Source organism: Eschrichtius robustus, chromosome 2 (assembly GCF_028021215.1).
Source record: "Eschrichtius robustus isolate mEscRob2 chromosome 2, mEscRob2.pri, whole genome shotgun sequence".
Lineage (NCBI taxonomy): Eukaryota > Metazoa > Chordata > Mammalia > Artiodactyla > Eschrichtiidae > Eschrichtius > Eschrichtius robustus.
Window position 1 is genome coordinate 105,393,666 of NC_090825.1, and position 26,738 is coordinate 105,420,403.

The 26,738-nt window shown below is 42.2% G+C and overlaps 2 protein-coding genes across 2 annotated transcripts in view; one reads left to right on the forward strand and one right to left on the reverse strand.

Annotated features, from left to right (window-relative positions):
* MEGF10 (multiple EGF like domains 10) overlaps positions 1-26,738 on the forward strand; it is a 370,667-nt gene that overhangs the window by 47,471 nt on the left and 296,458 nt on the right. The gene's annotated exons all lie outside the window — the stretch shown is intronic.
* On the reverse strand, positions 13,411-13,750 carry LOC137757813 (small ribosomal subunit protein eS27). The gene has a single exon (XM_068534386.1). It carries the CDS (start codon positions 13,730-13,732, stop codon positions 13,478-13,480), a length of 255 nt encoding a protein of 84 aa, XP_068390487.1. The 5' UTR covers positions 13,733-13,750; the 3' UTR covers positions 13,411-13,477.

Sequence of the window (26,738 nt, forward strand, 5' to 3'; positions counted from 1 at the left end):
GGAACCAACAGAAATGACATTTTACAGATGGATACCAAAGCTGTTAAAGTTTAAACCCATACTGGCAATGAAATTATGGTTTTCACAGGGGCCTTGACTCATGCTCCCTCTCTATATCTGTCTTGAAAAGACTATGGGAGGAGATACAGATTGAGTGTTCCATGGATTTCCCCAGAAGGTTTGCTGGAGCAGGACCTGACTGTCTACCCCCAAATCAGTAGACTCCAGCATCTTCTCAAGTGCAGTAACAGAAGATGGCCTGTGTCTGTGCGAAAGGCAATGAGTTGCGTGTACCCTGCCAGGCAGAGAAGGGCAGAGACTGAAGCTGCTGAGGAAATCTGGTGTGGGGACCTGGTAGTAACGATGACAGGAAAAATGTACTTTACCTTTTGTAGTATTTTAGAAGTTTTCATGTATATTATTTATTTTGATCCTTCACAGGAATGCTGTAACATAGGTAGGGCATGTATTTTTACCAAGCCCATTTTCCAGACAAGGAAATTGATGCTTTAGGGAGGGAGATCACAGTGAAAGCATGTCCTAATTCCTATCTGTATTTTTTCCACTACCACACTCATATTTCTTTTTAAATGTAAATGAAAATCTCGTGGTTTAGTGTACAGCAATATTTTGTGCTATGTGGCATCTTTTAAGAACATTTGAGTGCATTTACATCATTTCCTCAGGGAAAGCTTTGTTTTACTTAGAGAAGCAGGAAATGGAGTTGAAATGGGAAAAGTTTTTCATTTTTATGGATTAAACCCGTCTGTTATGTTCACTAAGCCTGGATCATGGAGGAGGATAGATTTCTCACAGCATAAAGAGAGGAGAGAAGAGGAAAAAGTGCTTCCTTCATTCCCTGATTCAGATCCACACCTATCCAGGGGGTCCTGTTCAGACAAAACAGGGCAGCCAGCCCATCAGTCAGAAAGAAACACGTCCCCACACTCTGTGGAAGAACAGTCTTCCACAGGGTTGAAGTTAACACTCACTGCTCAGAAGAGTTCTGAGGGATAATTTTTTCCACTGCTTTCAGCATCTTTCAGAAATCTGCTTAAATATTTTGCTATATTATCTACTGTGTCTGCACAACACAAAGTAAAGGGAAATTATCTTTCATTCATTTATTCGGAGTAATGCTTACTGAGTATGTACATTCCAGTGCTAGGCGCTAGAACTCTGGGGTTGAACCTGGTAGACATGCCCCTTGGTGTAATGGAACTCATAGTCAAATCTATAATCAAATGATCACATCAGTAAATATTTACTGATCTTTACTGTAGAAGTCCCTTTATCCAATGAGAGGGAGACTGGTAGCTGATTAGGTGATTGGAAAATGCAGGTAGAATGGGAAATCATTAAAATGTGTGTAGGGGTATATGTGTGTGTGTATGTATGTTTATGTATATATAACAATTTTATTTTTTACTTAAGACACATAAATGAAAATTTATTTGCCAAATTTGGTAGGACCAAGGTGCTTTCTTTGAGGATCAGTCTGGTAACTGAAGGTTTACATTATCTTTCTTGCTTTAAAAGCCCACTCAAAATGTATATCATCTATAATTTTCAGTTTTAGACACTTAAGTAGAGGGAGAACGTAAAGACACTTGTGAAGTAATTTGAACTCATTTAGATTTTTATTATTTTTCCCCAATCTTTTATACTTGTCTTGCCTACAGTTTAAGAGCAATTTTTTCCCCAACTTTTTCAAGTTTTTTCATAGCATTGAACTTAAGTTTTCATAGAAACAGTGACTCTCTTTTTATGCTCATATTCGATCAGTTTATGTGATATTTAATTAAACTATATAATTACAGTAATCAAGTTCAACTGCCATAAACAGGTTTGGGAACAAAAACAACCCTCTCTTAGTAAGGCTAGAGCTCAGCTGGTGGGGTGGAAGTGATGAAGGTATTAGGTGGCAGAAGTCACAAGCGTTTATCATACTCTGGCAATCAGTCAATACATTTTCCAGATGGAGTTGAAAACATCAGTTAATTTCCCAGAGGAGCTCAATTAAAAGAGTTTCTATTATGATTAAAAACTAATAAACATTAGTAAGGAAAAGCAGTGGGTGCCATAAGGGTCTGTAATTGGGGGGATGTGACTCGGTCCTGGGGTGTCAGGAAAGGCCTGGCAGAGAACGTGACAGTTGAGTGAGATCAGAGGATGATTAGGCAGCTAGCTGCTCAGAGAGCGGCTGGGGCAGGGGGTGCGGAGAGAAAAGAGTTCCAGGCAGCAGGAGCAGCAGAGTCAATGGTGTGAGGGCGGAGGGAGTATGTGTTGAAAAGGAGGAAGTGAAAGAAGCCAGTGTTGTCAGAGCCAAGAGCAGACGCTGGGGAGCAGTCCAGGATGAGGCACAGGGGGGCGGAGGCCAGTTCACACCAGCTTTCTAGGCTCTGAAAAGCAGGAGGATCTTCCTCTCTATTGACCACGGGAAGCTGTCAATGGTTATGAAGCAAGAGTCGGCTTATTTGATCAAGAGCAACAGCTGATTTGTGGAGTTTTGACCTCCAAATCTGATTTGGGCACTTCAGATTATTTGTTTTTACAATCTCAATACACTAGAGGTAGTGGAGAAAAAAATATTTTCTTAACCTCTGGCACCAGGATATCTCTTAGGGATGGAACTATCCTTGAATAGGAAAATACATGCATCAGCTGCTGGTGGGCAAATTTGAGGATCTGAGCGTAGATGTCAAGATCATAAGAGATGCTAAATATCTCTGCTGAGAAAGTGGGAGGGAGGGAGAAAGAAGGAAGAGGCAGGTATTGTATTAGTTTCCTGGGGCTGCCGTAACAAAGTGGGGGCTTAAAGTATCAGACATTTATTCTCTCACAGTTTGGGAGGCTAGAATTCTGAAATCAAGGTGTCAGCAGGGCCATGTTTCCTCTAAGAAGCTGTGGGTAGAATCTTTCCTTGCCTCTTCCTAGCTTCTGGTGGTGGCTGGCCATCCTGGTTGTGTCTTGGCTTGCAGCCGTATCACTTCACTCCCTGGCTCTGTGGTCACATGGCATTCTCGCCATGCTTCTCTGTGCCTCTTCTCCTCTTCTTATAAGGACATCAGTTATATTGGATTAGGGGCCACCCTAATGACTTCATCTTAACTTGACTACATCTGCAAAGACCGTATTTCTAAATAAAGTCACATCCACAGATACTAGGGCTTAGGAGTTGAATGTGTCTTTGGGGGGACATAATTCATCCCATGACAGGGATGAGGAGGCGAGAAGGATTAGCAAAATGGTGGGAGGTTAAATGGCTAGGGTGGATACAGCCAGTAAGAAATTGATGGTACTAGGATGGCAGAAAGGACTAATTCAGGGTTTTCAAGTGCTTTTCTTACAGTGTAAGATGTAGCAGCCTGCATAACATCTCCCCCATTGTATCCATGTGTTGGCTCCCACCTTTCCGTTGAAATTTCTGGTACCTGTGTTTGCTGATGCTTTGGAGGTAAAAGGGAGAGAGCACGTGACAAGTGGAGTCATGGAGAAGGATTTGGGTCCCATGTTAGGGTGATGGACACCAAGGGTGTAAACACAGGAAACCTCACAGAGAACAATTCAATAGAGGCTGGAAAGCTGAACAAAAGTACTTCTGTGACTGTAAATCCCCCCACACCTAGATACTCAGAGAACTATTGGATTTCCACAGTCTCCAGCATGGGGGTTTGGGTCAACCTTATCTCCATCTTATTGGGCTGGGATCAGGGTTTCAAATACAATTATTAAAAACCTTCCGCTTCACTTTGTACTGTCAGCCTTTTTAAGGTATGTGCGTGACTTTAGCTAAATTAGGAGTGTTTGTGAGTTGCTTAAAAAAAAAAAGATGGGACTTCCCTAGTGGTCTAGTGGTTAAGAATCTGCCTTCCAATGCAAGGGACGCAGGTTTGATCCCTGGTCGGGGAGCTAAGATCCCACCTGCTGCACGGCAACTAAGCTCGCGCACTGCAGCTACTGAGCCCATGTGCTCTAGACCCCACACGCCACAACTAGAGAGAAGCCTGCATGCCGCAACAAAGAGCCCGCCCACCGCAATGAAAGATCCCGCATGCCACAACGATGATCCTGTGTGCCGCAGCTAGGACCCAACGGGGCCAAATAAATAAATAAATAAATAAATAAATATTTTTAAAAAAAGATTAAAAATCCTGTCTTCTAAATCTCTTGCCCTAGCATTTTCTGAATATAAAAACTCCATGTGGGGACTTCCCTGGTGGTCCAGTGGTTAAGACTCTGTGCTCCCAATGCAGGGGGCCCAGGTTCGATCCCTGGTTGGGGAACTAGATCCCGCATGCCGCAGCTAAGATCCTGCATGCCGCAACTAAGACCCAGTGCAGCCAAATAAATAAATAAATATTGGCAAAACAAAAAACGAAATGCAGTCTCAGCCCCAGTCCTGGATGGACTGAATCAGAATCTGCATTAAAAAACAAAAAACAAAAACTCCATGTGGAATCTCACTTTGATGGCAGGAGAATGTTCTCTGAAGGTTAGTTCTCATTTCGTGTCAGTCTCTCCTTCCTTCTCAGAACACCCTTCTGTTGCAGTTCTCCGTTGGTGGCTGAGGCATGGAAGCTCTTACCCACCTTTCACTCAAGTTGGCGTCAGACTCTCAAAATGAGGGAAAGGATTTCCTGTAGTGAGTCCAGATGTTTGTGCTTGCATTATTGCTATTAGCCATCAAGTCTGAGCATTGTACAGAATTAAATCCGTCCTTGAGGCCTGGAAGGGAAGACGATCTTGATAACAGTTTAACATCCTCAGAGTGAAATAGCAGAAATGGGGGAAGAACCATTATCTCCGTTAACTATGATCTCACACGACAGCATTGCTGTTTATTTCTGTGCTTCATTTACGCTGGGATTTAACGTAAATGTGGTTTTAAAACACATAGAAGCCCCCTTAAAACCTAAGTAATTGGCAAATGGTTAGAATAATTAATAAAGCAGCTTTTTCTGTAAGCAGCTTGAAGAAAATGGGAAAATTTGCAGTTGGCAAAGGCATTATTTGTGGCTAATCCGTTATGCCTCTGTGCAGGTTTTCACCCCATATTGTAGGTATTTCATGAGTGCTGAGGCTGCTCAGGCAAAATGAAGCAAAAAGCAGAGCAATTATCCAGAGCCTATGAACGCAGTATGAGCTTACGGTTAGATATTTAGGCAAGAAGTCTCTAGGGTCTTCTCCTACTTTGTGAATCCTGCGTGAGTTGTCGGCTGGAGTAGCTGGATAATGCTCTTCTTTACCCCTGAAGGAGTTGGCTCACCCACCCTTTCCTCACCTTATGCCAGAGAAATCGTGTCCTCTGGCTGCCGAGGGAAGATGGACCCTCTTGGTAAACCTGATAGTCATCCCCTTGTGCTTTCAAGAACCAGCCTGTCTCCCCCTTGAACCAAACTATCTCTGCATGACTCCTGTCTGCTGAGGGGAGGTATCCTCTACAGAGAAGACACCCATGTCAGGGCCAGGAGTTCTGAGAAGGCCCAGAGCATGCTGGAAGTATGGCCTCTGAGGCTGGACCCAAGGCCTATGCCGTGTGCTGGGCTCTCTCGTTCTGGACAGGGTTCTTTTCTATAATTCCTGTGTGAGGTTCTATTTCCACAGTTCCTGCTCTTCCCTTATTAGTCCTCATAGCAACCCTTTCATGACAATTATTCAGCAGATATAAGAGGTGTCAGTCTTCTCTGACATCCACATTTTGACCATACCTTAAGCCCCAGACCATCTTCTCATAACTCTATACAAACTCTCAGTGGCTAACTCATGTTAAAAAGACTAAAGCAGAGAAAGAAAGAAAGAAAAAAATCTCAGCTTGAACTAGCTCATTGGTGCTAGTTACCCTGAAGGCATAAAGCATTCTCAAGTTTTAAACATTTCATTTTTTTAAAATAACAGCAAGTCAAGTGGGCCAGGTTTCAGAAATCTCTTGAAATAGTAATACATTTTAAAAGATTCTTTCTAAAATCAAGAGTGTTAGCTACTTTCTGGGAAAAAGCAGGAAGACTGAAAAATAACAGTACTTGGGCAGGTGTGAACGTTAGAAAGAAAGTGGGGATCAGTTATTCCCCATTAGTCAAAGAGACAAGTCAGGAGTAATTGGCATAAACTTGGTGAAAAAAAAGACATTTAATATAAGAAGAAAACTCATTATAAGTACAAGGAAATCTTGGCATTGCCCTCTTATACTGCTGGTGACAATTCAATTATAGTATAGTCATATTTCTTATTTTGTAATTGTTAATCGGTTAAGGCATAGATCATCTTTATGAAATTTCTCTTTGCGCGCGCACGCGTGTGTGTATATGTGTGTGTGTGTGTGTGTGTGTGTGTAAATGAAGAAACAGAGATACAGGAGGGACCTAAGTTACTAGCTCCATTCATCTGGGGAAAGCTCACAACCCAGAACTACTCTTTGCTTCCACTACTGTTAATGAGGTAGATGGTTGCTTGTGAAGGCATCTACTCAGTTTTTTGCCCCCCAGGATGTAATTCTGGGGTTATTCGTGCCTTCTTGGTTTAGCACTGGTCTCCTTTATGATCATCGCTGTCTATCACGTAAGAGCAGATGATGAGGCAGAATCTAAGCAAATGGAATGGTCAGTTCATGTTTCATTGCGTTATCTCTGCCCATCACCCATTTTTAAAGCTTTTCTGGTTGTATATTCTCTCATAGCTTGCTTGGATTTCTTTCCTCTTGGTCTGGAAAGAGAGAGAGGGGAAGAGCGAGAGAGAGAGAGAGAGAGAGAGAGAGAGAGAAAGAGAGAGGCATTTGAAGGTTGCTGCCACCTCATGTCAGCTGTGCTTCTGCAGGTGATTTGCATGCCACTGTCTGTGTGCTGTAACTCAGTAACTCAGTGGTAGCCTGACCTTCAACAGCTGCTGAACCTCTTTGTCTCTAAGCAGGGGCCATTATTGCAAGGAAATAACATGTGGCTTTCCAAGCTGCATGAAATACATCTGTTGTGACTAGGTGAATTACATATTCATGAAAACTTTGAAATGGAAGATCCTCCACTTGCCAAACACTCACCTTGACTGAGCACAGGGCCCGGCAAACAGTGCAAAGCTCTGGCTTGCTCATTTCTTTACGTGTGCATCACGAGCGCAGGTTTCTAAGACATGCCATGAAAAGAAAGCTGGGAAGAGTTCTACATTTCCATGAATTTCCAATGGAATTCCATGATGATTACACTTTTATTTCATATCAACAAGTACTTATTAAGTTCCCACCATTCTAACGTTATCGTAACAAACCTGCAATACTGTATTATTAGGAAAGGAATTTACTGGTCACATGATGAGTTTCTGCAAATACTATGAAGATCACCCTTCTCCCATTAAACAGGGTATCTAACTAGTCTGTGTAAAGCTATTCACACCAAGATGATGAGTTTTGATGTTTCTGTGTCTTATTAATTTCTGATTAATTAGTAGAGAATCATAGAAACTCTCCCTATCTTACAGATAGGAAAAATGAAGCCAGTAACATTGATGACCAAAAAGATGATGACATTTAAAATGCTGTCCTTTGGTCTGTTCATAGCTCATCAGGGTGTTGTTCCAATGCTGGTTAGGTTCATGTACACGCTGTTCCTCCTACCTTCGGCCATCCCTTTCTCGGCCCTAAGATCTCTCCATTTTTACGTTCTCTGCTGGGCTGACTGTGCTGGATGGATGAGTCCACCCGCAGCTGTTCACACCGCCTTCCAGTGCTCCGGTACTGCAGGGGCTGGAAAGAGACTCCCTTGCAACTAGGGCTCCAGGTGTGATTTAGGGCTCTGCTAATCAGATGCATTCACACAAGACAAATTCAGAACTGAGTTAAATGGTGAGAGCAATGGTGGTATATTAGCCTCCTCACCGCCCCAGCAAGGGTCTAGTAGGAGCCAACAGTTGTGATCCCTGGAGAGCTGCTAGTGAGGCCTATTCTTAGAGCCAACATTGCATTGGCAGCCTCTTGATTCCCAAGCTCCCTGAGTTTGGCAGAGAGGACACTCCCCTTGGGGGGTGGGGAGAGCTCTGCAGTGTTGTTCTAGAATTCTTCTCTCCAGGCTCAGCATAGAGACTGCTCCTCCTGACCGTTCAGTGATTCTGTTAGCATCTCGGTCTCTGTAGTAAATCTCTTTCTACTTACTAGCTAGAGTGGTCCCTCTGATCTGCAACGGAGTCCTGACTCATCCACTGCTCAAAGATCACCTGGGAGCCCAGTGCACCCTGAGTCAGCCCTTGTTCTGTCACATCAGAATACACTTAAGTTGCTCTCTCTCTCTGTCCTTCCCACCACCCCCTTGACCTCAGGCTGTAAGGTTATTCATCTTTTAGTCCTGCTCTATCTGTGATAAAGCCTGGCCCATAATATTCACTTAAGAGATGTTTGTTTAAATAAATGGATGGATGACTAAATGCACAGGACCAAATGTCCTGTGACACTGAGTTCATGGCAGAATGAAAAACTTGTTAAAAATGCAATTTTATTTCATACATATGCCATGAGTGTATTTTATTTAATAAAATGTAGCAAGGCACACACTTTTAGCTTGATATTAATCATTACCTTTTACTTAAACAGTCAAATGGGATTTGCCGCTCAGCAGTTAAATATCTTGCTGTCCCCGGAAGACAAGCAATGCGCCTTGATGAATGTGAGCCTTGCCTCTTGGCTCCTGCCTCCTGCCCATTACATTTCTTCCTGGGTAAATTCCAACCAGGTGGTACTAGATGCCTCATTAACTGCATGGAGCTATCGAAATTGTGGGTGAGATGATCTCTCACCGGAAACTAAGCCCTGCCTTTTTTAAACACCACACTGGACTTAAGGCATTGATTCTCTCTGTGTTGCCATCAGCAACAGACACTGGCTTATGGTGCCAAGAGCCTGAATTGATGTTACATCTTACCTTCCCTCTGATCCTCCCTTCTTGTTATTATTCAGTCTGCTCTCCATCATTTATCTGTTTCATTTCCCCATTAATGTGTATTAAGTGCCTATAGGTTACATTGTAATAATAATAATATAATTTTTGAAACCATTTTAAACGGCTTTCTCAATTTGTAACTCATTTAATTCTTGTTAAAACTTTCTGAGATCGGGTGGGTAGGCATTGTTATTCTCATTTTATTGGTGAGTGCAGAGAGATGCAGAAAGGGTAAGTGTCCTGTTAAAAGTTATTCAGCAGAACTGGGCCTACATGGTACCAGCTGACCTTACTTATAGGTTCAGTGTTTGCCTTGATCCCATACTTTTTATGGCAAGAAATAAGATAAAGATAGAGACATAAAATAGATGATATGAAATCTTTTAAGGCTTTGCACTGCAAACCAATATATCACATAGGAGAAGACATAAAAGGAATATCTAGATGAGAGTTTGAAAATACCTCAGCTAAATTACATAAGGTGTTACTACTGTCAATGAATGTACGTGGTGCATCTACATGAAGCGCCCGTATGGAGAGGATACAGGAAGCTTAGCTGGCGATGATGAATTTCTTTGGCATTAATGATGCCACTGCAGCAGCAGCAGCAGAGAAGGTCACACACTCACGGCGTCCTGACCTGGTCTGATGACACGTGGGATATTGAACAACATTCCCAAGTCGGAGAGCAGCCAGGGGAATCGGAAGGGCAAAACATCCCAGAAACCAAGTCAAATGGGGATTGCTCGAATAGTCTGGGGAGGAGAGAGGAGGAATGGGGGATGGAGGAGATGGTGTGAAGTGTTTTCTATGTGACACCAGAATGTAAAATACTCACACCAGTGGGAAAATGACAGGGAGGTAGAACATTTTCTGACAATTAAAGGAATCCAAAAATGAGATGAGCTATGCTGAAAGATAATAAACTCCTCGTCACTGGAAATGTTCAAGAAGATGACCACCTGTCAAGGCTACAGGAAGGAAGCCTCCCTCGTGAGGAGCTTAGATAGTCATCTAGTTGTCAGACCAACACAGGCTGGGAGCTGGTTGAGAAGCAGGCCATGCCTGGGAGCCTGATTCAGCAGCTCTGCGTGGAATCCAGAGAATCTCTGCTGGGAAACCACTGGACCAGATCAGTGGACTCCACGGTGGAGGAAAGAATGAAGAGGACAACTCCTTCATATTTACATTTTTATCTAAAAGTTAAAAAAAGGAAGTAAGCTTACTGATGTTTGAGGTCTGGTGAATCAGATGGTCCCGTCTCACAACTGAGATGCCACATAGGATACTATAGGCAGAGCAGGAGTACTCCAGCACTGAAAGTTGCAGCAGTATCTTCATTGTTCATTCACATTAACATGTTTCCATATATTGTAGTTTATTGGGACCTGTTAAAGAAATTTATGGATGATATTATTTTAAATAACAGAATTGCAAATAGTAGAGTCTTTACAATATTTTGAATGAAATGGGTAATAACCATGACAATCTTTTGTGTCACAGAGAGGTTTGTAGCTTATCTTGGGTCAAAATAATTAAAGCATAGTCAAACATAAAGTTGTCCTTTTTTTTTTTTATGAAAAGACGTGTGTCCAATTATGCTGATCTTCTGTGATGACAACTAGCTGTTGGTAGTAGAACTCTTGGCAGAAATTTTTGTAAAGCAAAACACACTTCATACGTTCCATTTATATAGGGTTTAGTATGGGCCTGGCGTTGTTCTGTTTTAATGAGTTAAGTCACTGATTCTTCACACAGTCTTAGAAGGTAGAGACTGCCAACTGCTTTTTATAGATGAGGAAAATGAGGCACAGAAAGGTGAAGTGACTTCCCCAAGATCACTCAGTTAATGAAAGAGTGGAGTTTAAATGAAGGCCTTTAATCAGTCAACTAAACTAATTTACTCCTTCTCTAAAATGAGAAATCAGATGTTTTTTGACAGTAACTTGTGCTTTGGAGAAAGCATTTTGAAAATAATGGCTGAAAATGTTTTCATTATTAATGTTATTTTTGTTGCCAAAGCTGTATAAGTGTTTAAACTTTAAAAACCATAACATCACAAACTCAGAAAATTTAGAAATAGAATTTCAAAACTGATTTAAAAATGAAGAGTTTCAGTATATTTTGAGCTCATTTATTAGATATATAAAACCACAGTAAGTTTCAGTTTGTTGACAAGAACAAATGATAGAGCAGGAAAAATATAAATTTACTAGCAAATTTCTATAAAAACTTTCACATAATTGGTGAATGAGATTAGAAATAAGTTTCATAATTTAGTAAGCCCAGCCAACATTTTTTCCCCCATTTTGCTGGATATATTTTTGAGAAGTAGCTTTCTCACCAGTGGCAGCCATTAAAGCAGTGCCAAACTATCAAATCCCAGCATCACAAAGTATTAAACTAAGATTTAAAAAAATAATGAATCATATTCATTTGCATTATTCTCAACAGAGAAATGTTATCAATAGAGGTGTCTTTTTAGTGAGAGAAAAAAATTCTTTGTTCCTATTAATAAAATATAATAAAATAAAAATTATTTTAAAACATTTTATCTCCACGTTACATGTTACCTTTTTAAATTTTCTCATTTTGTGGCTTTAAAGACAGGGTGCATGCTCAGATAGTTTACTGAGATGGGCCCATGGTCAGCAAAGGTCGGAGCGGGGTTGGAGACCACTGGATGTGATGTCCTTCAAGGTCCATTCCCTAGTTTGGAATCTTCAATTCTCAGGTAAATGCTCTGTTCTTATTTGGTGGGTGATAAAACCTAAGTGCCAGAAAGACACTTCCCTCCAGGGCAGGCAGCACCTCATTATCCAGCTCACTGCCCAAAATCCTGTCATAAAAAAAAAAACAAAAAACAAGGCTAAAGACCCACATTTCTGAGTCAACTTGATTTAAGACTTGGAGCTCTATGTGTATTGTACAACATCTAATGCACTGTTGATACCCAATAAATAACAAATCATGATGTTAATAATTAAAATTTGATGTTACTGCTCCTGTGAAATGATTTTCTGAAGAATTATTCCCTATTCACTCATGAAGAAAAATGAGAGGTAGAGACAGAGCAATAGCTTTTAAGAAAATTTGGTTCCAGCTACTCTGCCCGTGGTTTTACTCCCCCACCTTTGGTAAATCTGATGAATAACTGAGCAAGACAGACCCAGAACCAGCCTAAGCTGCTCCATACCCCCCAAACCTTTTGTCTTTCAGTGTTTAGGTGGGAATGTCTAGGATGTTGAATTGTATGATTTTAAAGTGCTGACAAACATTAATTAACTAGGGGTACTTCTTTGTTTGAAGAGAGTTATGTCTAATTGTGAATATGTCTCCAATTATCTGCTCTCCTTTTTTGACTGTATTATTATCTGAAATCTGCAGTATCTAATTTGCTTGTACATTTATTTTAGTATGCTTTTTGAAATAGGTGGCAACCATGAAAAAATGGACATATAGTCACCTTAATGAGACAAATCATAATTGTACAAGATTTATGTTTATGCTTATGTATGTGCATACATGTATTTACACACACATCCTTACTTCTATTTGTAACCTGTCCCCTTTCAAGGTGTGAATTTTGACAGTTGTCATACCCACATTGAACTGGACTTCATTCCTTCTGAGCTGAGATTTTGTTGAGATTTGTTTAACAGCAGAAATCAGAAAAGTGCTCCAGAAAAGTAAATTAATCCTCCTGCAGAAGCAAGTGTAATTAATCATGAGAGAAAACCGGCCATGCATGTCAACAGAGTCCAGAGAATTAGCTGAGCCTTATTGATTCATTACCTACCATGGATCCCTCCTCCCACCCCATGCAGGAAGAGAGGTGACATGCAGACGGCAGCCATACCTGACACTGGCAGCATGGACCTGGAGACCAGATGGATTACAAACTGCAAGAGATGCTGGGCTCGTGTTTTGGCATAAGCAGCGCACACTGTTAATTAGGAGCATAGCTTTGAACAACGTCTTAAATAATTAGCCAGGGCAGGTATGTGCTTGTGCAGGGGTGGATTACAGATTTTTCTGTTGCTTAGAGAAATTTTCTCTAGTAACAAAGGAACAAAATGTAAATTAATCTACAACTGCAGGACTTACATTTATTATGAATTTCAAAGTAAGCTTCTAAGAAAACCATCTACCAAAACCTTCTAGACATAACAGTAGTGTATAAATACTGATGTTGATGTCACGCCTAGCCTAGTGTCTGCACTGCTAATCAGATTTTAGAGGCAGTGTTATATGGTGGACATAACAGACTTTCGTGTCAAACAGACCCAAATTCAAGGCCTGCCTTTACCATTTACTAGCTCTGTTGGACACAGCAGATTTTAAAATCCTCATAAGTAAGATAGGAATCATAGTACTTGTTACGGGCTGAATTGTGTCCCCCGCAAATTCGTATGTTGAAGTCCTAACCCCCAGTGCCTCAGAATGTGACTGGATTTGGAGATAGGGTTTTTATTTTTTTTTAATTTTTTTTTTTTTTTTTTTTTATCCAAAATGTGTTTATTGGGATGGTTTCCCATTCATCTTGATTCCAGGGGCTTTTAGTGCTGCTTCCGTCTGAAGGAGCACCCTTCTGTAAGCCTTGCTTTTCCTCCTGTAGGCTGGCAGAGGACGGTAGAGCAGCCAACACACAAAACTACTGTTTGTGCATGGCTAAAGACGGTGGTGATTTTATAGCATCCTGGGCATTTCACATCCATGAAATAGGAATTGGGGCTCTGCACCAGGCGCTTCTTCTTGTGTTTCCTCTTCTCCTCTTCTGGAGAGGGATGAAGGAGATCCTTTGCGAGAGGCATGTTCTCGTGGGGAGGTCATCACCGTCGGAAATTTTTTAATTTTTTAAAAAATTCTTTAAAAAAATTTTTTTATTGGAGTATAGTTGATTTACAATGTTGTGTTAGTTTCAGGAGTACAGCAAAGTGAATCAGTTATACATATACATATGTCCACTCTTTTTTTTAGAGTCTTTTCCCATATTGGCCATTACAGAGTACTGAGTAGAGTTCCCTGTGCTATACAGCAGGTTCTTATTAGTTACCTATTTTATATATAGTAGTGTGTATATGTCAATCCCAGTGTTCCAATTTATCCCTCCCCCTCTTTATCCCCTGGTAACCATAAGTTTGTTTTCTTTTTTTTTTTTTAACTGGGGTATAGTTGTTTTACAATGTTGTGTTAGTTTCTACTGTACAACGAAGTGGAGTTCCATGTGCTATACAGTATGCTCTTATTAGTTATCTATTTTATACACATTAGTGTATATATGTCAATCCCAATCTCCCAGTTCATCCCACCCCCCACCCCCCGCTTTTCCCCCTTGGTGTCCATACATTTGTTCTCTACATCTGTGTCTCTATTTCTGCCTTGCAAACTGGTTCATCTGTACCATTTTTGTAGATTCCACATATATGCGCTAATATACAATATTTGTTTTTCTCTTTCTTACTGACTTCACTCTGTATGACAGTCTCTAGGTCCATCCACATCTCTACAAATGACCCAATTTCGTTCCTTTTTATGGCTGAGTAATATTCCATTGTATATATGTACCACATCTTTTTTATCCATTTGTCTGTCGATGGACATTTAGGTTGCTTCCATGTCCTGGCTATTGTAAATAGTGCTGCAATGAACATTGGGGTGCATGTCTCTTTTTGAATTATGGTTTTCTCTGGGTATATGCCCAGTGGTGGGCTTGCTGGGTCATATGGTAATTCTATTTTTAGTTTTTTAAGGAACCTCCATACTGGTCTCCATAGTGGCTGTATCAATTTACATTCCCACCAACAGTGCAAGAGGGTTCCCTTTTCTCCACAGAAGACAGGTTTTTTGTTTTTTTTTTAATTAATTAATTTTATTTTATTTATTTTTGGCTGTGTTGGGTCTTCGTTGCTGCCCGCACGCTTTCTCTAGTTGTGGCGAGCGGGGGCTACTCTTCGTTGCAGTGTGTGGGCTTCTCATTGTGGTGGCTTCTCTTGTTGCAGAGCATGGGCTCTAGGCGTGCAAGCTTCAGTAGTTGCAGCATGCTGGCTCAGTAGTTGTGGCTCGTGGGCTCTAGAGCGCAGGCTCAGTAGTTGTGGTGCAGTGGCTTAGTTGCTCAGCGGCATGTGGGATCTTCCCGGACCAGGGCTTGAACCCGCGTCCCCTGCATTGGCAGGTGGATTCTTCACTACTGCGCCACCAGGGAAGCCCGGAGGTAGGGTTTTTAAAGAGGTAGAATGAAGCTGTTAGGGTAGGCCCTAATCCAATCTGACTGGTGTCCTTATAAGAAAAGGAAATTGGACACACACAAGAGTCTCCAGGGATGCAGATGTACAGAGGGAAGACCATGTGAAGAGGCAGCAGGAGGGTTGCCATCTGCAAGCCAAGGAGAGAGGCCTGGAGGACATCCTTCCATTATGACCCCAAGAGGAAACCAACCTGCTGTCACCTTCATCTTGGACTTCCAGCCTCCAGACCACTGAGATAATGTATTTCTGTTGTTGAAGCCACCCAGTCTGTGATATTTTGTTATGGCAGCCCTAGGAAACTAATACAGGACTTGTTATAGGGTAATTGTGCAGATAAATGGGGTAATTTTTGTACAGGGTCTGCATATGTCCTTAATAAATGACCATTGCTATTATCATGTAAATATTCAGTAAATATCATCTCCCTTCTCTTCCTCACTGAAGAAGTTGTCCTTTCCCAGGATTCCTCACCATGCCCCTGTGGTATCTGTTTGAAATTGGACTTGGGGCAGTATGGTTCTTTCCCTTGTATCCAAGAGGATGCTGCCAACACGACCTCTTTATGGAGCAGTAAGCCACCTCTCCCCAAACACCCCTCTTATCTCTGTTCTGGATTCTTCCCTCTGGCTTTTTTCAGGTTTAGCTCCAGGAGCCAGTGCCTCCTCTGGGATAGGCTTTCTGAGTAGGTAAATCCACCTTCTTCTGCCAGTTCAAAATCTACAAAGGAAGGGTTGTCTGCCAATGGTGGAGATCATGGTAAAGAGAGAGTGAGAATATCTCATTGGATACTGGTGGTGTCATATATTTTTGCACTTCTTTCGTTGACATGAAGAGGTGGATACCTAATGGCTCCACAATTTGTGCAAAGTCAAAGTAGATGTCATCTTAGAAACAAACATGAATATCTGTGAGGTTCCCACTCTGATGCTTGGCTTTGGAGCCAGGTAAATTAATACAACCCCATGGTCACAATACTTATGCCCCAATTCCAGACAGAAACAGTTGGTAACTCACAGCCCTGCTGCTGCTGCTGGCCTCATGTCCAGACTCTTGTCTGGAAGGCAGTGTGTGCCACTGCCTGCTCTCCTCCTGGGCTGACAGGGGAGAAACTGCCATGATGACAGCATGGCAAATGAAACCTGGTCCGGGCTATGCACAGGTGTTACTTTTAAGATGTTTAGGAGGTAAGGTATTCTTCAGGCATGGAATTCAGAAGAGTTCTCTTTCTTCTATGGGCCAAGAAGTTTGTTGGCTGCAACCGTTTGTGTATTCATTAAATTGACAAACATTTACTGCAAGCCTACCAACTGCAAACCACTGAAATGCTCTCTGAGGAGAATAATAATAATAATAGTAACAATAATAAATAGATTATTATGTCATAGGCTCTGGGCTAGGCCCTTTACATATTATTATTGATTTTATTGATAACATTTGTTCAATGTCTGCTGTGTAGTAGGAACTGTGCTAAACAGTCTGCATGCATTTTATTCTTATAATACCTCATGAGGGGAGGTACTCTTGGTCTCATTTCACAGGTGGGAAAGCTGAGATTCGGGTGATGCTGAAGGTCACATAGCTGGTACATGCTGAAGCCAGGGGTAAAACTTAGGCTGTTCTGATCCCAAAGTGTATTCTTGCTTTATTTGGTTGTCCAAAAGATAGTTGAGGAAGAAACATTCTTTGATAATCGAGGCCCCTTGTGCGTTATGCTTGGAAGTCACTCTCAAGAGGAACATTCTATAAACAATGCTAGCTTTATTTCACCAAATCACGTGTCTGGTGTGGTTTTCAGACTATTGCTCAAATCTCCACCCCGCACTCTGCAACCAGCTTTTCATGGACATTTGAGAGCTATTACTTTGGGTTAAGGCTGTGCCCAGTGGTGTGTGTGGGGGGGATGTTTATGCCATTATGTCATTTGCACCTTCAGGTGAGAGTGTTTGCCATGTCGTATTCTCTTGGGGGTGCTGGAGAGGTCAGTGCATGTTGATAGGGAGAAATAGGGCCACAGGATGTGTGGATGTCTGAGGTGCAGGCCCCTCTAGGACAGAGCATACAGTGAGGCTCAAGTCTTCTGAGGGACAAGCTGGTTGGTGTCACTGTGAGCTGGGATTTCCTGAAGCTCAAGGCTGCTCTCTTTCCAAATCCATCTAATCTCTAGATGGATGATGGCTTAGAGAGAAATGTTAGGAAGTAGGCAGAGTCAAGCTGTTTGTGAATAAAAGAAAACTCCAAATCTCTGAAATTAATCTAACCATGGTCATGTCTACCTACATGAGGCCCATTTGAATGGAGATATGATCCTCTCAGTTTAATCCAACTACAACCTATTACTACTAAAACTAATGTTTATATCATGCTGACCATCTACAAAGCACTTTTATAGGCATCAGCTCATTTGATTATTCCAGCAAACTCTGGGATGGATCATTTTCTTCCTTTTCCCTCTAAGGGAACAGAGGCTCACATCGTTGAGTGATTTGCCCAGGGTCACAGGGCCAGACTGCGGGGCATGTGAAGGGAAGCACACCTCATTTTTGGGCAAAGCCAGAAGTCCTTGGCCACATCAAGCTGCCTCCTTGACTGAACGCTCATTCCCCTTATGGAAACCTGAAAATGCTGGGCTCCCAAATCACAGACAAGTTTCAATAAACAAAAAGGCTGACGAAAGTCTTTCTACTCCTCCTGGGTATACACAGTCAGTCTGAAGGCCTAAATCATGGAAGCACTCCCTCTAACTCTGCTCTCACTGGAGATGACTCTCAAGGCTTTGCAGCTGGTTGAGTCAGCTCTGCTGCTGAATGGGTGGAGCAGATATAGTCAGTGCTCTGGCCTGATTCCTCAGATCTCTCCTTACTGTTTGTGTGCGCCAGTGGGTTTGGTATGATTTGCTTTCAGCGGTCAGGACTGTGGCTTTTTTTTCCCCAGGTGACGGCCCTGACTGACAGATGTGGCAGTACCTCTGGTTGGATGACTGTGAGGTGGAGCTAACGTTCCAGAGCTCCCCTGTAGGATCTGGTGAAGTCACTCCGGGAGTGTCTACCTAAGATCACACCTTTGCTTGATTTCCTGCCCTTTCCAGTCCTGCTTCCCTCAACCCCTATCAGTGGCCTCTGGGAGGTCTTCCTGGATAAATCACTTGCACTTGAATCCTTGTCTCTAATTCTGCTTCTAGAGACCCTGACCTAAAATAGAGTATCAGAAGTATATTCTAGAATCTTTCAGGTGCCCTAGTTTGGTGTTTATTTTCACATCTTCGATTAAGCAGTTTTGATGTTTATTAGTTGTCCGACCTTAAATTATTTAAAATCTCCGAGCCTCTTTTGGCATCTCTAACACGGGGATAATCACACCTGCCTCTCAGGGCCGTGGTAGGGATTTAATGAGATAAGGTAGGTGAAGCACTTAATATTTATAGGTGGTGTTCAGATATTATTACCTATTCTTCTAATATTTTGTGTGGAAATTTCTCTAGTGACATTGGATCAAAGTCACAGAATAATTCTACAATGGTGCAGCCTTGTATCTCTGTGAATGTCATAGACTTAGAGACAAAAGCTGTTTATAGCATGTAATCCAAGTGTCTCAGGATTTAGCAGCTGCTGATTGCAAATGCAGTCACATCATATTAAACCCCAAATGTCAATAGCAGCAAGCAAACCCCCATTTGACTCAAAGAAGCCCAGTCATTTATAGAGCTCCTCCGAGGGGTGCTCACATATGTCCACAATTATTCCACGCTGCTGTTTGCCGAGCCTGGATTTACAGATTTATGTCCCATCGTTTGCACAGAGTTGCTGATCCCAGCCTACTGCTCTTCTCCTGTCAGCGCTGTCAGGTGCTGCTAGGGAAGATGGAGAGCCCCACACCTAATGTCATTTTCACAGTGGAGCAAACCCACTGCCCCCTAAGGCCTAAGATCCTCATTATTGTTTTTGTGAGGATGGGAGGATCTTTCTTTTTTATTTTTTGTGCTCAGCTGGGAGAGGTATAGCCAGGTTGCTTGAGCCCTCTGTGATTGCTGATAAAGTTCATTCAGCTGCAGATGGTAGTGCCAAGACTTGACAGCAGCCAGGCCCCATAATATGCACAGACTCTGGTAAAGCTGGAAACCCACTGCCCCCAGCATGAAGAATCAGGAATCTCTCCACTGTGCCTCAAGGTCGGGACCCCGATGGCCACCACATCTGATAGCCACCAAATGAACAGAATGCTCCTTTTTCTTTGTGTGTGTGTGTTGGCAGGGTTGGGGATGGAGTGAGGTACAGGGGTGGGAAAGCAGGAACAATGAAAAGTACCCATAATGAGTTCACCAGAGCCAAAAGAGTTTCAGAATTTATTTATTTATTCATTTTTGGCTGTGTTGGGTCTTTGGTGCTGTGCGCAGGCTTTCTCTAGTTGCGGCGAGCGGGAGCTACTCTTCGATGCAGTGAGCGGCCTTCTATTGCGGTGGCTTCTCTTGTTGCGGAGCTCGGGCTTGAGGCACACGGGCTTCAGTAGTTGTGAAGCAAGGGCTCAGTAGTTATGGCTTGCGGGCTCTAGAGCACAGGCTCACTAGTTGTGGCGCACAGGCTTAGTTGCTCCATAGCATGTGGGATCTTCCCGGACCAGGGATCGAATCCGTGACCCCTGCATTCGCAGGCGTATTCTTAACCACTGTGCCACCAGGGAAGTCCCGAAAGAGTTTCAGAATTTTTTATATTTTCAATTAACACACAGAACCGTTTTCTCCTCAGGATAAACACATGCTGTCAATCTCCTTGAGTGGCAATGAGTTCCTGAACCTGCCACCACCTATAACCATAATCACCTGTCCCTCCAAATTCAAGCCCTGTTGCTGGTCTTAGAGCACAGATAAAGCAATTACTATTTAAAACCACAAGTGGCTGCAGCAGCTTCAGCCTGTAAGTAAGTAGCATAATTTCTCTCTGGAGTAAGTAGCCTTTTCTTTAAGCAAAGATGAGGTCCGCGGGGCATGATTTGGAAGGAGGAATTGAAACACAGAGATAGCTAAACCTATCAGCATAAAAAATAAACAAGGATTTTCTGGGGAGAAGAGCCGAGAAAGGAGAAGAAGGGAACAGGAGCCGCAAGGGATTAAACTGCAGTGTGGAGGCCATGGGTCTCTGAGAACGGCATGCGTTAGACATCACCAGTGGCCAAAGGATGTTCAAAGGCGAGGGTGTTTTGTGTTTCATTTTAAGCTGCTTGCTCTGTGCTGAAAAGTAATTGCCTGAGGTGAGGCCTTGTGCCAGTGGTGTTTCTGGGAAAATCAAGGGAAAGAGTCTGTGTTACTGATCTAAGAACTAGAACGCAGAGCAAATGGAGCAGCCCTGGGACTGGCTGGGGAGAGAGAGGGAGACTTTTACTATGGAAAGGAGAAATCAGAGGGAGAGCCTCTGGGGAGTCATGGCGTCATGGATTTCCATTAACCATAGGGAGGGAGGGTGTCAGCCCATTTAATGTAATTCTCAGAGGACAAGGTGACCTCAACTAATATCTGGATGACAGCCTAACTAACCCCCCTTGTCATCTGACTGTCACCCACCCCAGCCCATCGAACATGGCTGTATATGTCTGATTCCCAGTTTGTTTCTTGGTTTTTGACCTGTAAGGAAGCTCCTCAGATCCCAAATAAGTCACTGGATGCAAACGGCTAAGTGGGAGGAAAAGCGTGTGTAACTGATATGGTGACTGAGCAAGACTCATGGGGTGTGATCATACAGCAACTTTATTTTGTCTCCCACAACCATTGGAAAAATTTTTTTGGTTACCAAATACAATCTTTATTCAAAAAGTCCAGCTCATAAAATAACAAACACTCCAAGCTTGATTTGAAGTCAAATCTTCTCCCTTCCCCAGTTGAGCCTGCAGAGGTGGGGAGCTGGGGTCCTTGCCACGTCTTCCTTTGCTAGAATCTGTTTCTGCTCTTCCAGGGCTTGAATACAGTAGGGAAAGAGCGAGAGTTGTTAATTGGGGCACAGAAAAGTTCTCATGTGACTGAAACTGTCTCGTGGGTTGGGTTTGTGGTCTATGGGCTGGGCAGCCGTTTAAGTTAAGCTTTGGTTCTTTGGTTCTTTGGAGAACCCCATCACCGCGGGCCTTTCATCTGAAGCTCCCTTGACCCAGGGGGAGGCATCACCATTATGGCCGATTGCTTCCTCTTTCTGCAGCCCCCAGACATATTGCAATGTCCTTAGCTTCTCGCCACTAGGGCCTCGTTGCCCCTCTGGGAAGTCTCACTGGACAGGACAGAAGCTGACCCCATGTTCATCCTTTGTTACGTGACCCACTTCTGCCCATGGGAAATAGCGTCCATTTGCACCCTTGACAGACTCTGAGAGCGTAGGCTGCCCCATGCACTTATTCTTTGACTCATTTGTCAGCTCATTTTAAGTTTTAAGTGAGAGTCAGATACCAGCTCACGCGTTCTTCAATTGCTCTCCTCAAGTATATGTCCCCCACCCTTCCCAATTTTCCAGATGCAAAGGTTGCATAACACAGTTCTCTTCAAGGAAGACCTCTTTCCCCACGTCCTCTGAGTGCAGGTGTTTTTACGCCCTCTATATAAATGAAAAGTCTAAGATTTCTCATCCATACTTGTCACCAACTCTGACATTTCTGCGTGGAAATATAAAACATTTTGGATTGTAGGATGTTGACTTTATGCTGTGGCTGAAATGTTCCCTCAGAAACCCCATTGCTCCTCTTTGTAATCTGACTTGCATGAGGGCCACCCACCCATCAGACATGGCGGTTTATGTCTGAGTTCCAATAGGATGATGGTTCAAGTCTTTTTTTCCTCAGGGAACTCTTCAATCCCAATGACAATAAGTGGATACAAATGGTTAAGGGGAGGGAGGCTATTTCCTCAGTCATTCCCCAGAAACATTTGGGGCTCAGTGCCTGCCTCACTGAGCCTCCCTGTGACAATTAAAAAATGTCCAATTGTTCTCCTTTTTCACTCTTGGTGGAAGGACAGAAAGTGCTAAAGTGAAGGTATATCAGGATGCTTTTCTCTGACTGGTTTTGAAAATTTTTGCCTAAGTCTCATATAATGAACCTCACATGTTAGGATCTAGCAGAGTTTGGAGAAATACTGTAAGTCTATGTAACCATAGAGCAAGGTAGAAAGTGAGTTTCACCACTCTCTTGTTCTTCTCATCCTCTTACCTGGAAAATACCCCATGATTCTCATTCAGACTGATCTTTTCTTATACAATGTAGTGGCCTTCATTTTGAAGTTTTGAATTGAATATGATGCTTGGCTTAAAAGTTATGTTCTGAAGGATGTGAAAGTTACATCAAATTACAGATATATTTTGTGCAATGTGGTTGCTGGTATTGGTTGCCTGAAGCCAAAGAACCATGAAAGGTACACTAAGAAATAGGGCCTATGTTTTTGCCAATGTGTTATTTGAGATATAGCTCTCCTTCTAAGTTGGCCAACTAGGTTGAGATTAATGAGGAAGGTGGTGTGTGTGTGTGGGTGGGAGGGTGGGTGGGTGGTTGTGTGTGGGTGTGCGTGCACATACATTTCATTCACCCAATCAATTCCAGTGAGATAATACAGAAGTGGCCATAAGGGAGAAGAAGTAGACAATGGGCACAGATAATCTCCTGTTCCATTCAGTGGCGTTAATTAGTAATGAGCATAATATTCATTTTTTTTTTAAAAAAAGGTTAGGCAGTGTAGTTTAGTAAAACAAAGAAACACCAAATGGAAACCTTGCTGCCATTTACTTAGAATCTGAAACCTTGGTTGCTAGTTCTACCTCCAGCTGGTACTGGCCATAGGACCCTAGACAAATTACTTCTTTGAGCCTCAGGTTTCTGCATGTATAAAATGGTGAAAAACCTATCTACTGTGTGGAACTGTTACTTAAAGGAGACACTGTTCAGGAAGTTCTCTGTGAACTGTACAATGGGACCTGGTGTGATGGGTCATGGCCAGGAGATGGTTGAGTTGACTGGAGATGAGAAGATCTGACACTGGCAGCTCAGGGCCTTGAATCAGGTTTTCAATTTCAATTTGAGCGTGAACCCACTGCCTGTATTGACACAGCACAAAGCCAGGGGTAGATTTGACAGTGATTTGTTTAATTTGATTGATGAGGGCTGCAAAACTGGGTCTTTCAGTCTGCAAAGTATCTAGGCTATAATGATCTGATATTGACTGTCTACATTCATCAAACTAAGTGGATAATTAGCATTTGACTTTGTGATATATAGACAGTAATTGTGGCTCTTTCTCAATTAAACATCTCATTCAAAGTCGTGACTTTGGTTGTCACATCTGTGCAGATGATTTCCACATTTGTTTGTACCTCCAGCTCTGGCTTCTTTCTTAAAAAACTATTTCATTTTTCCGTCAGTCACCAGGCATCTTCTGTAGCCTCTCTTCAACATATGGTCCTTCCCAAATCTTCTCTCCATCTGTAGTCCTCATTTCAGCCAGTCTCAAACCCTCAATGTTAACTCGGACCCTTCCCTACTCCACCCCTTCCACATGCCATCAGATGCCAGACTCTATCAATTCTACCTATGAAATATCTTAAAATCGTTTTACTTCTGTCTAATTCTGCAGCCTTGCTATCCTATGATTTCATCAAGGCCCAGCCTATGATTACAGAAACCTGTAATTGGCCTCCGTTTTCTGGGATGTTCTCATTCCAATCCATCCTATACATTAACCCTCTCATCTTTTCTTCTGCTCCAGAATCCCCTGGAGGATTCTCACTGCCTAAGCAATGGAGCCCGTAGCCTTCCACCTGGCCTTCTCAGCATGGCAAGGCCTGGCTCTAACTGGTCTTTCCAACTTCATCATCTCCTGCTCCCCTTCCTGCCCAGTCCTGAGTGTTCTATCCCTGGTTCCCTGTGCTGACTCATGGCCTCCCAGATGCTGTTCTGTGTTCACACAGGTCCCTTCTCTGGAAGATTCCTCCCCTCATTCTAGCTCTCTAAACCTCACTCCAAATGCTACCTAACTTTCAAAGGTCATCACATACCTCTTCCTCACTGCCTTCCTTTAGATTCCTGTTTAGAAAGAATCTTTCCATAATCTGTACTCCAGGCATGTTAACAAGATTTGCCCTATTTTCTCCTCTCCAGACTGTAAGTTCCTCCAGGGCAGGATTTGTGCCAGTCATCTTTGTATTTACCAGGGGCCCCCAGATCTTGCCTCTAATTCTTGCTTCTTAAATAACTGTTGAATAGATGAATGTCTGTAAAGAAAGCAAGTTTTCCAATATATTTGTTTCTTACTTTCTTGTGTGGGAAGCAACTTCTTATTTGAATATTGTAAACTCATGTGCTAGAATGTTTTGAGAATATGTAATATGCTCCTATGGCTTTTTTCTTTCTGAAAATGTAGGTCCTTTATCAGTGGTATGTGGCACTAATTATAGGGAAGAGGAAAGGAAATTCTGGAAAGTAGTTTACTGAAGAGGAAAATGAACATGAAAATTCTAACTATAAATGGAATAAATATGTTTGCTGAGAAGGATGTCTTGAAAGGCAGTATTCTTCTAGGGCAATGCTGTTTTTAAGGGGAATACTATTGGGTTAGCAAAAAGTTCACTCGGGTTTTTCTGTAAAAACCTGAATGAACTTTTTGGACAATCCAATAATAATTTTAAAAAGCAGCATCTTGGAATTTTTTAGGAGAACTTGTAAGAACTGTAGAATAATCAAATCATTGAGAAATTGGGCCAGACTTTTCCTAGAATTCTGTAGCCCATTGGATCTGACAAGAGAGGAAAAATTGGCTGTTGGGCTGGGGAAAAGGACTAATGGAGACAAATTACAGGAATGGTAATGGTTTCACCCCGAGGATAGATGGATGGTGTTTTAAAAGACCATCATGTCATACAGATGGTGAACTGCTATTGTCACTCCCATCACACTGGGGAGCACAGTGGAAGAGAATATGGGCAAACCCAAGCATTGCATTTTGATGCAAATGGTAGGATGAAAGATGGGATAAGTCTTGAGGATGGAGGTAGCATTTCATTTTGACACATTTCATAGTAATACAATAAAGTGTGCCTTTAATGCTTTATTTTTAGGTTCACCAAAAGAGCCCAAAGTCATGAAAATGTCCTGCACCAAGATCTCTCTAGGAGATCTGAGTTAGAGCTTTCTGATGATGCAGTGTTATCAGTGACTGAAGGAGAGCCTGATAAAGATCAATGCTCAGTATATTACTTTACACACAGTAGGCGTTAAGTTAAATGCTGTTGGGTAAAAAAACCAAGATTAACTCTTAAATATTCACAAAGGTTCAGATGTAATTCTGCCTAAAGTCAAGAGGATGAGCTCCATGTAGACAAAACATCTATGATTTTTAAGTAACTTTGCTATTTTCAATACATGTATAAATGTAAAAGTAAAGTTTTGTGATTAAGTTCACAACTCAAAAAAAAACAACAACAAAAAACTTTGGGCTTCCCTGGTGGCACAGTGGTTAAGAATCCACCTGCCAATGCAGGGGACACAGGTTCGAGCCCTGGTCCGGGAAGATCCCACATGCCACGGAGCAACTAAGCCCGTGCGCCACAACTACTGAGCCTGCGCTCTAGAGCCCGCAGGCCACAACTACTGAAGCCCACGCGCCTAGAGCCCGTGCTCTGCAACAAGAGAAGCCACTGCAATGAGAAGCCCGCATACCGCAACGAAGACCCAACGCAGCCAAAAATAAATAAATAAATAAATTAATTAATTAAAAAAAAAACAAACTTTGTGGAACTTTTGGTACAGAAAATGTAGAGACTGTAATTATGTAGCCTATTGGGGTCCATTCTCTTTGGGGAATAAATTCCACTGTAATGGATTTTTTAAATTTTACAGAGACACTTTGTAAACTAAGATTGGGTTTGTTGGTCCTAATAGGGCCAAATTTAATTTCAGGGTCTCTGCCTCTCTCTTGTGTTCTCCCCACTTATTAAATGCGTGGGCTCAGGTTAAAAAGATAATCAAAGGACCAAGGGGAAGATAATATAAGGTCAACATCTTCTCCCCATTCCCACTTTCAGTTGCTTTCCAGTCTACTGAAGTTGTTCTTGTCAAGGCCACTCCAGGTGGCTAGATCCATTGGCCAATTTTTCCTCCATATCTTACTTGACTTCTCAGCAGTATTTGACACAATTGACATTACCTCTTTCATGAACTATTTTCCTCATTTTTCTTTCAGAACACTTTTCCTCCTACCTCAGGGGCTGATCTCCCTCAGTCTCCTTTATTGGATCATTCTCTTCTCCACAGCCTTGAAACATTAGTGGTTCCCACAGCTCAGGCCTTAAATCCCTTGTCTAGCTATAGTCACTCTCATTTCCATGACTCAAAACCATCTGTTGACTGATGACTCCAAAATATATGTATCCCCAACCCCATCTTCTTCCTGAACTCTCTTGACTTATATAAGCAACTGACTACCCCACATCACTTGGATTCCAATAGACATATTCACCATTTTCTCAGTGTTCTAACATAGATAAGTTCAGCTATTTTTACTTGCCTTAAAACTTTCAAGCTTCTAATTAAGCATATAAATGTTCAGAAGTACATATAA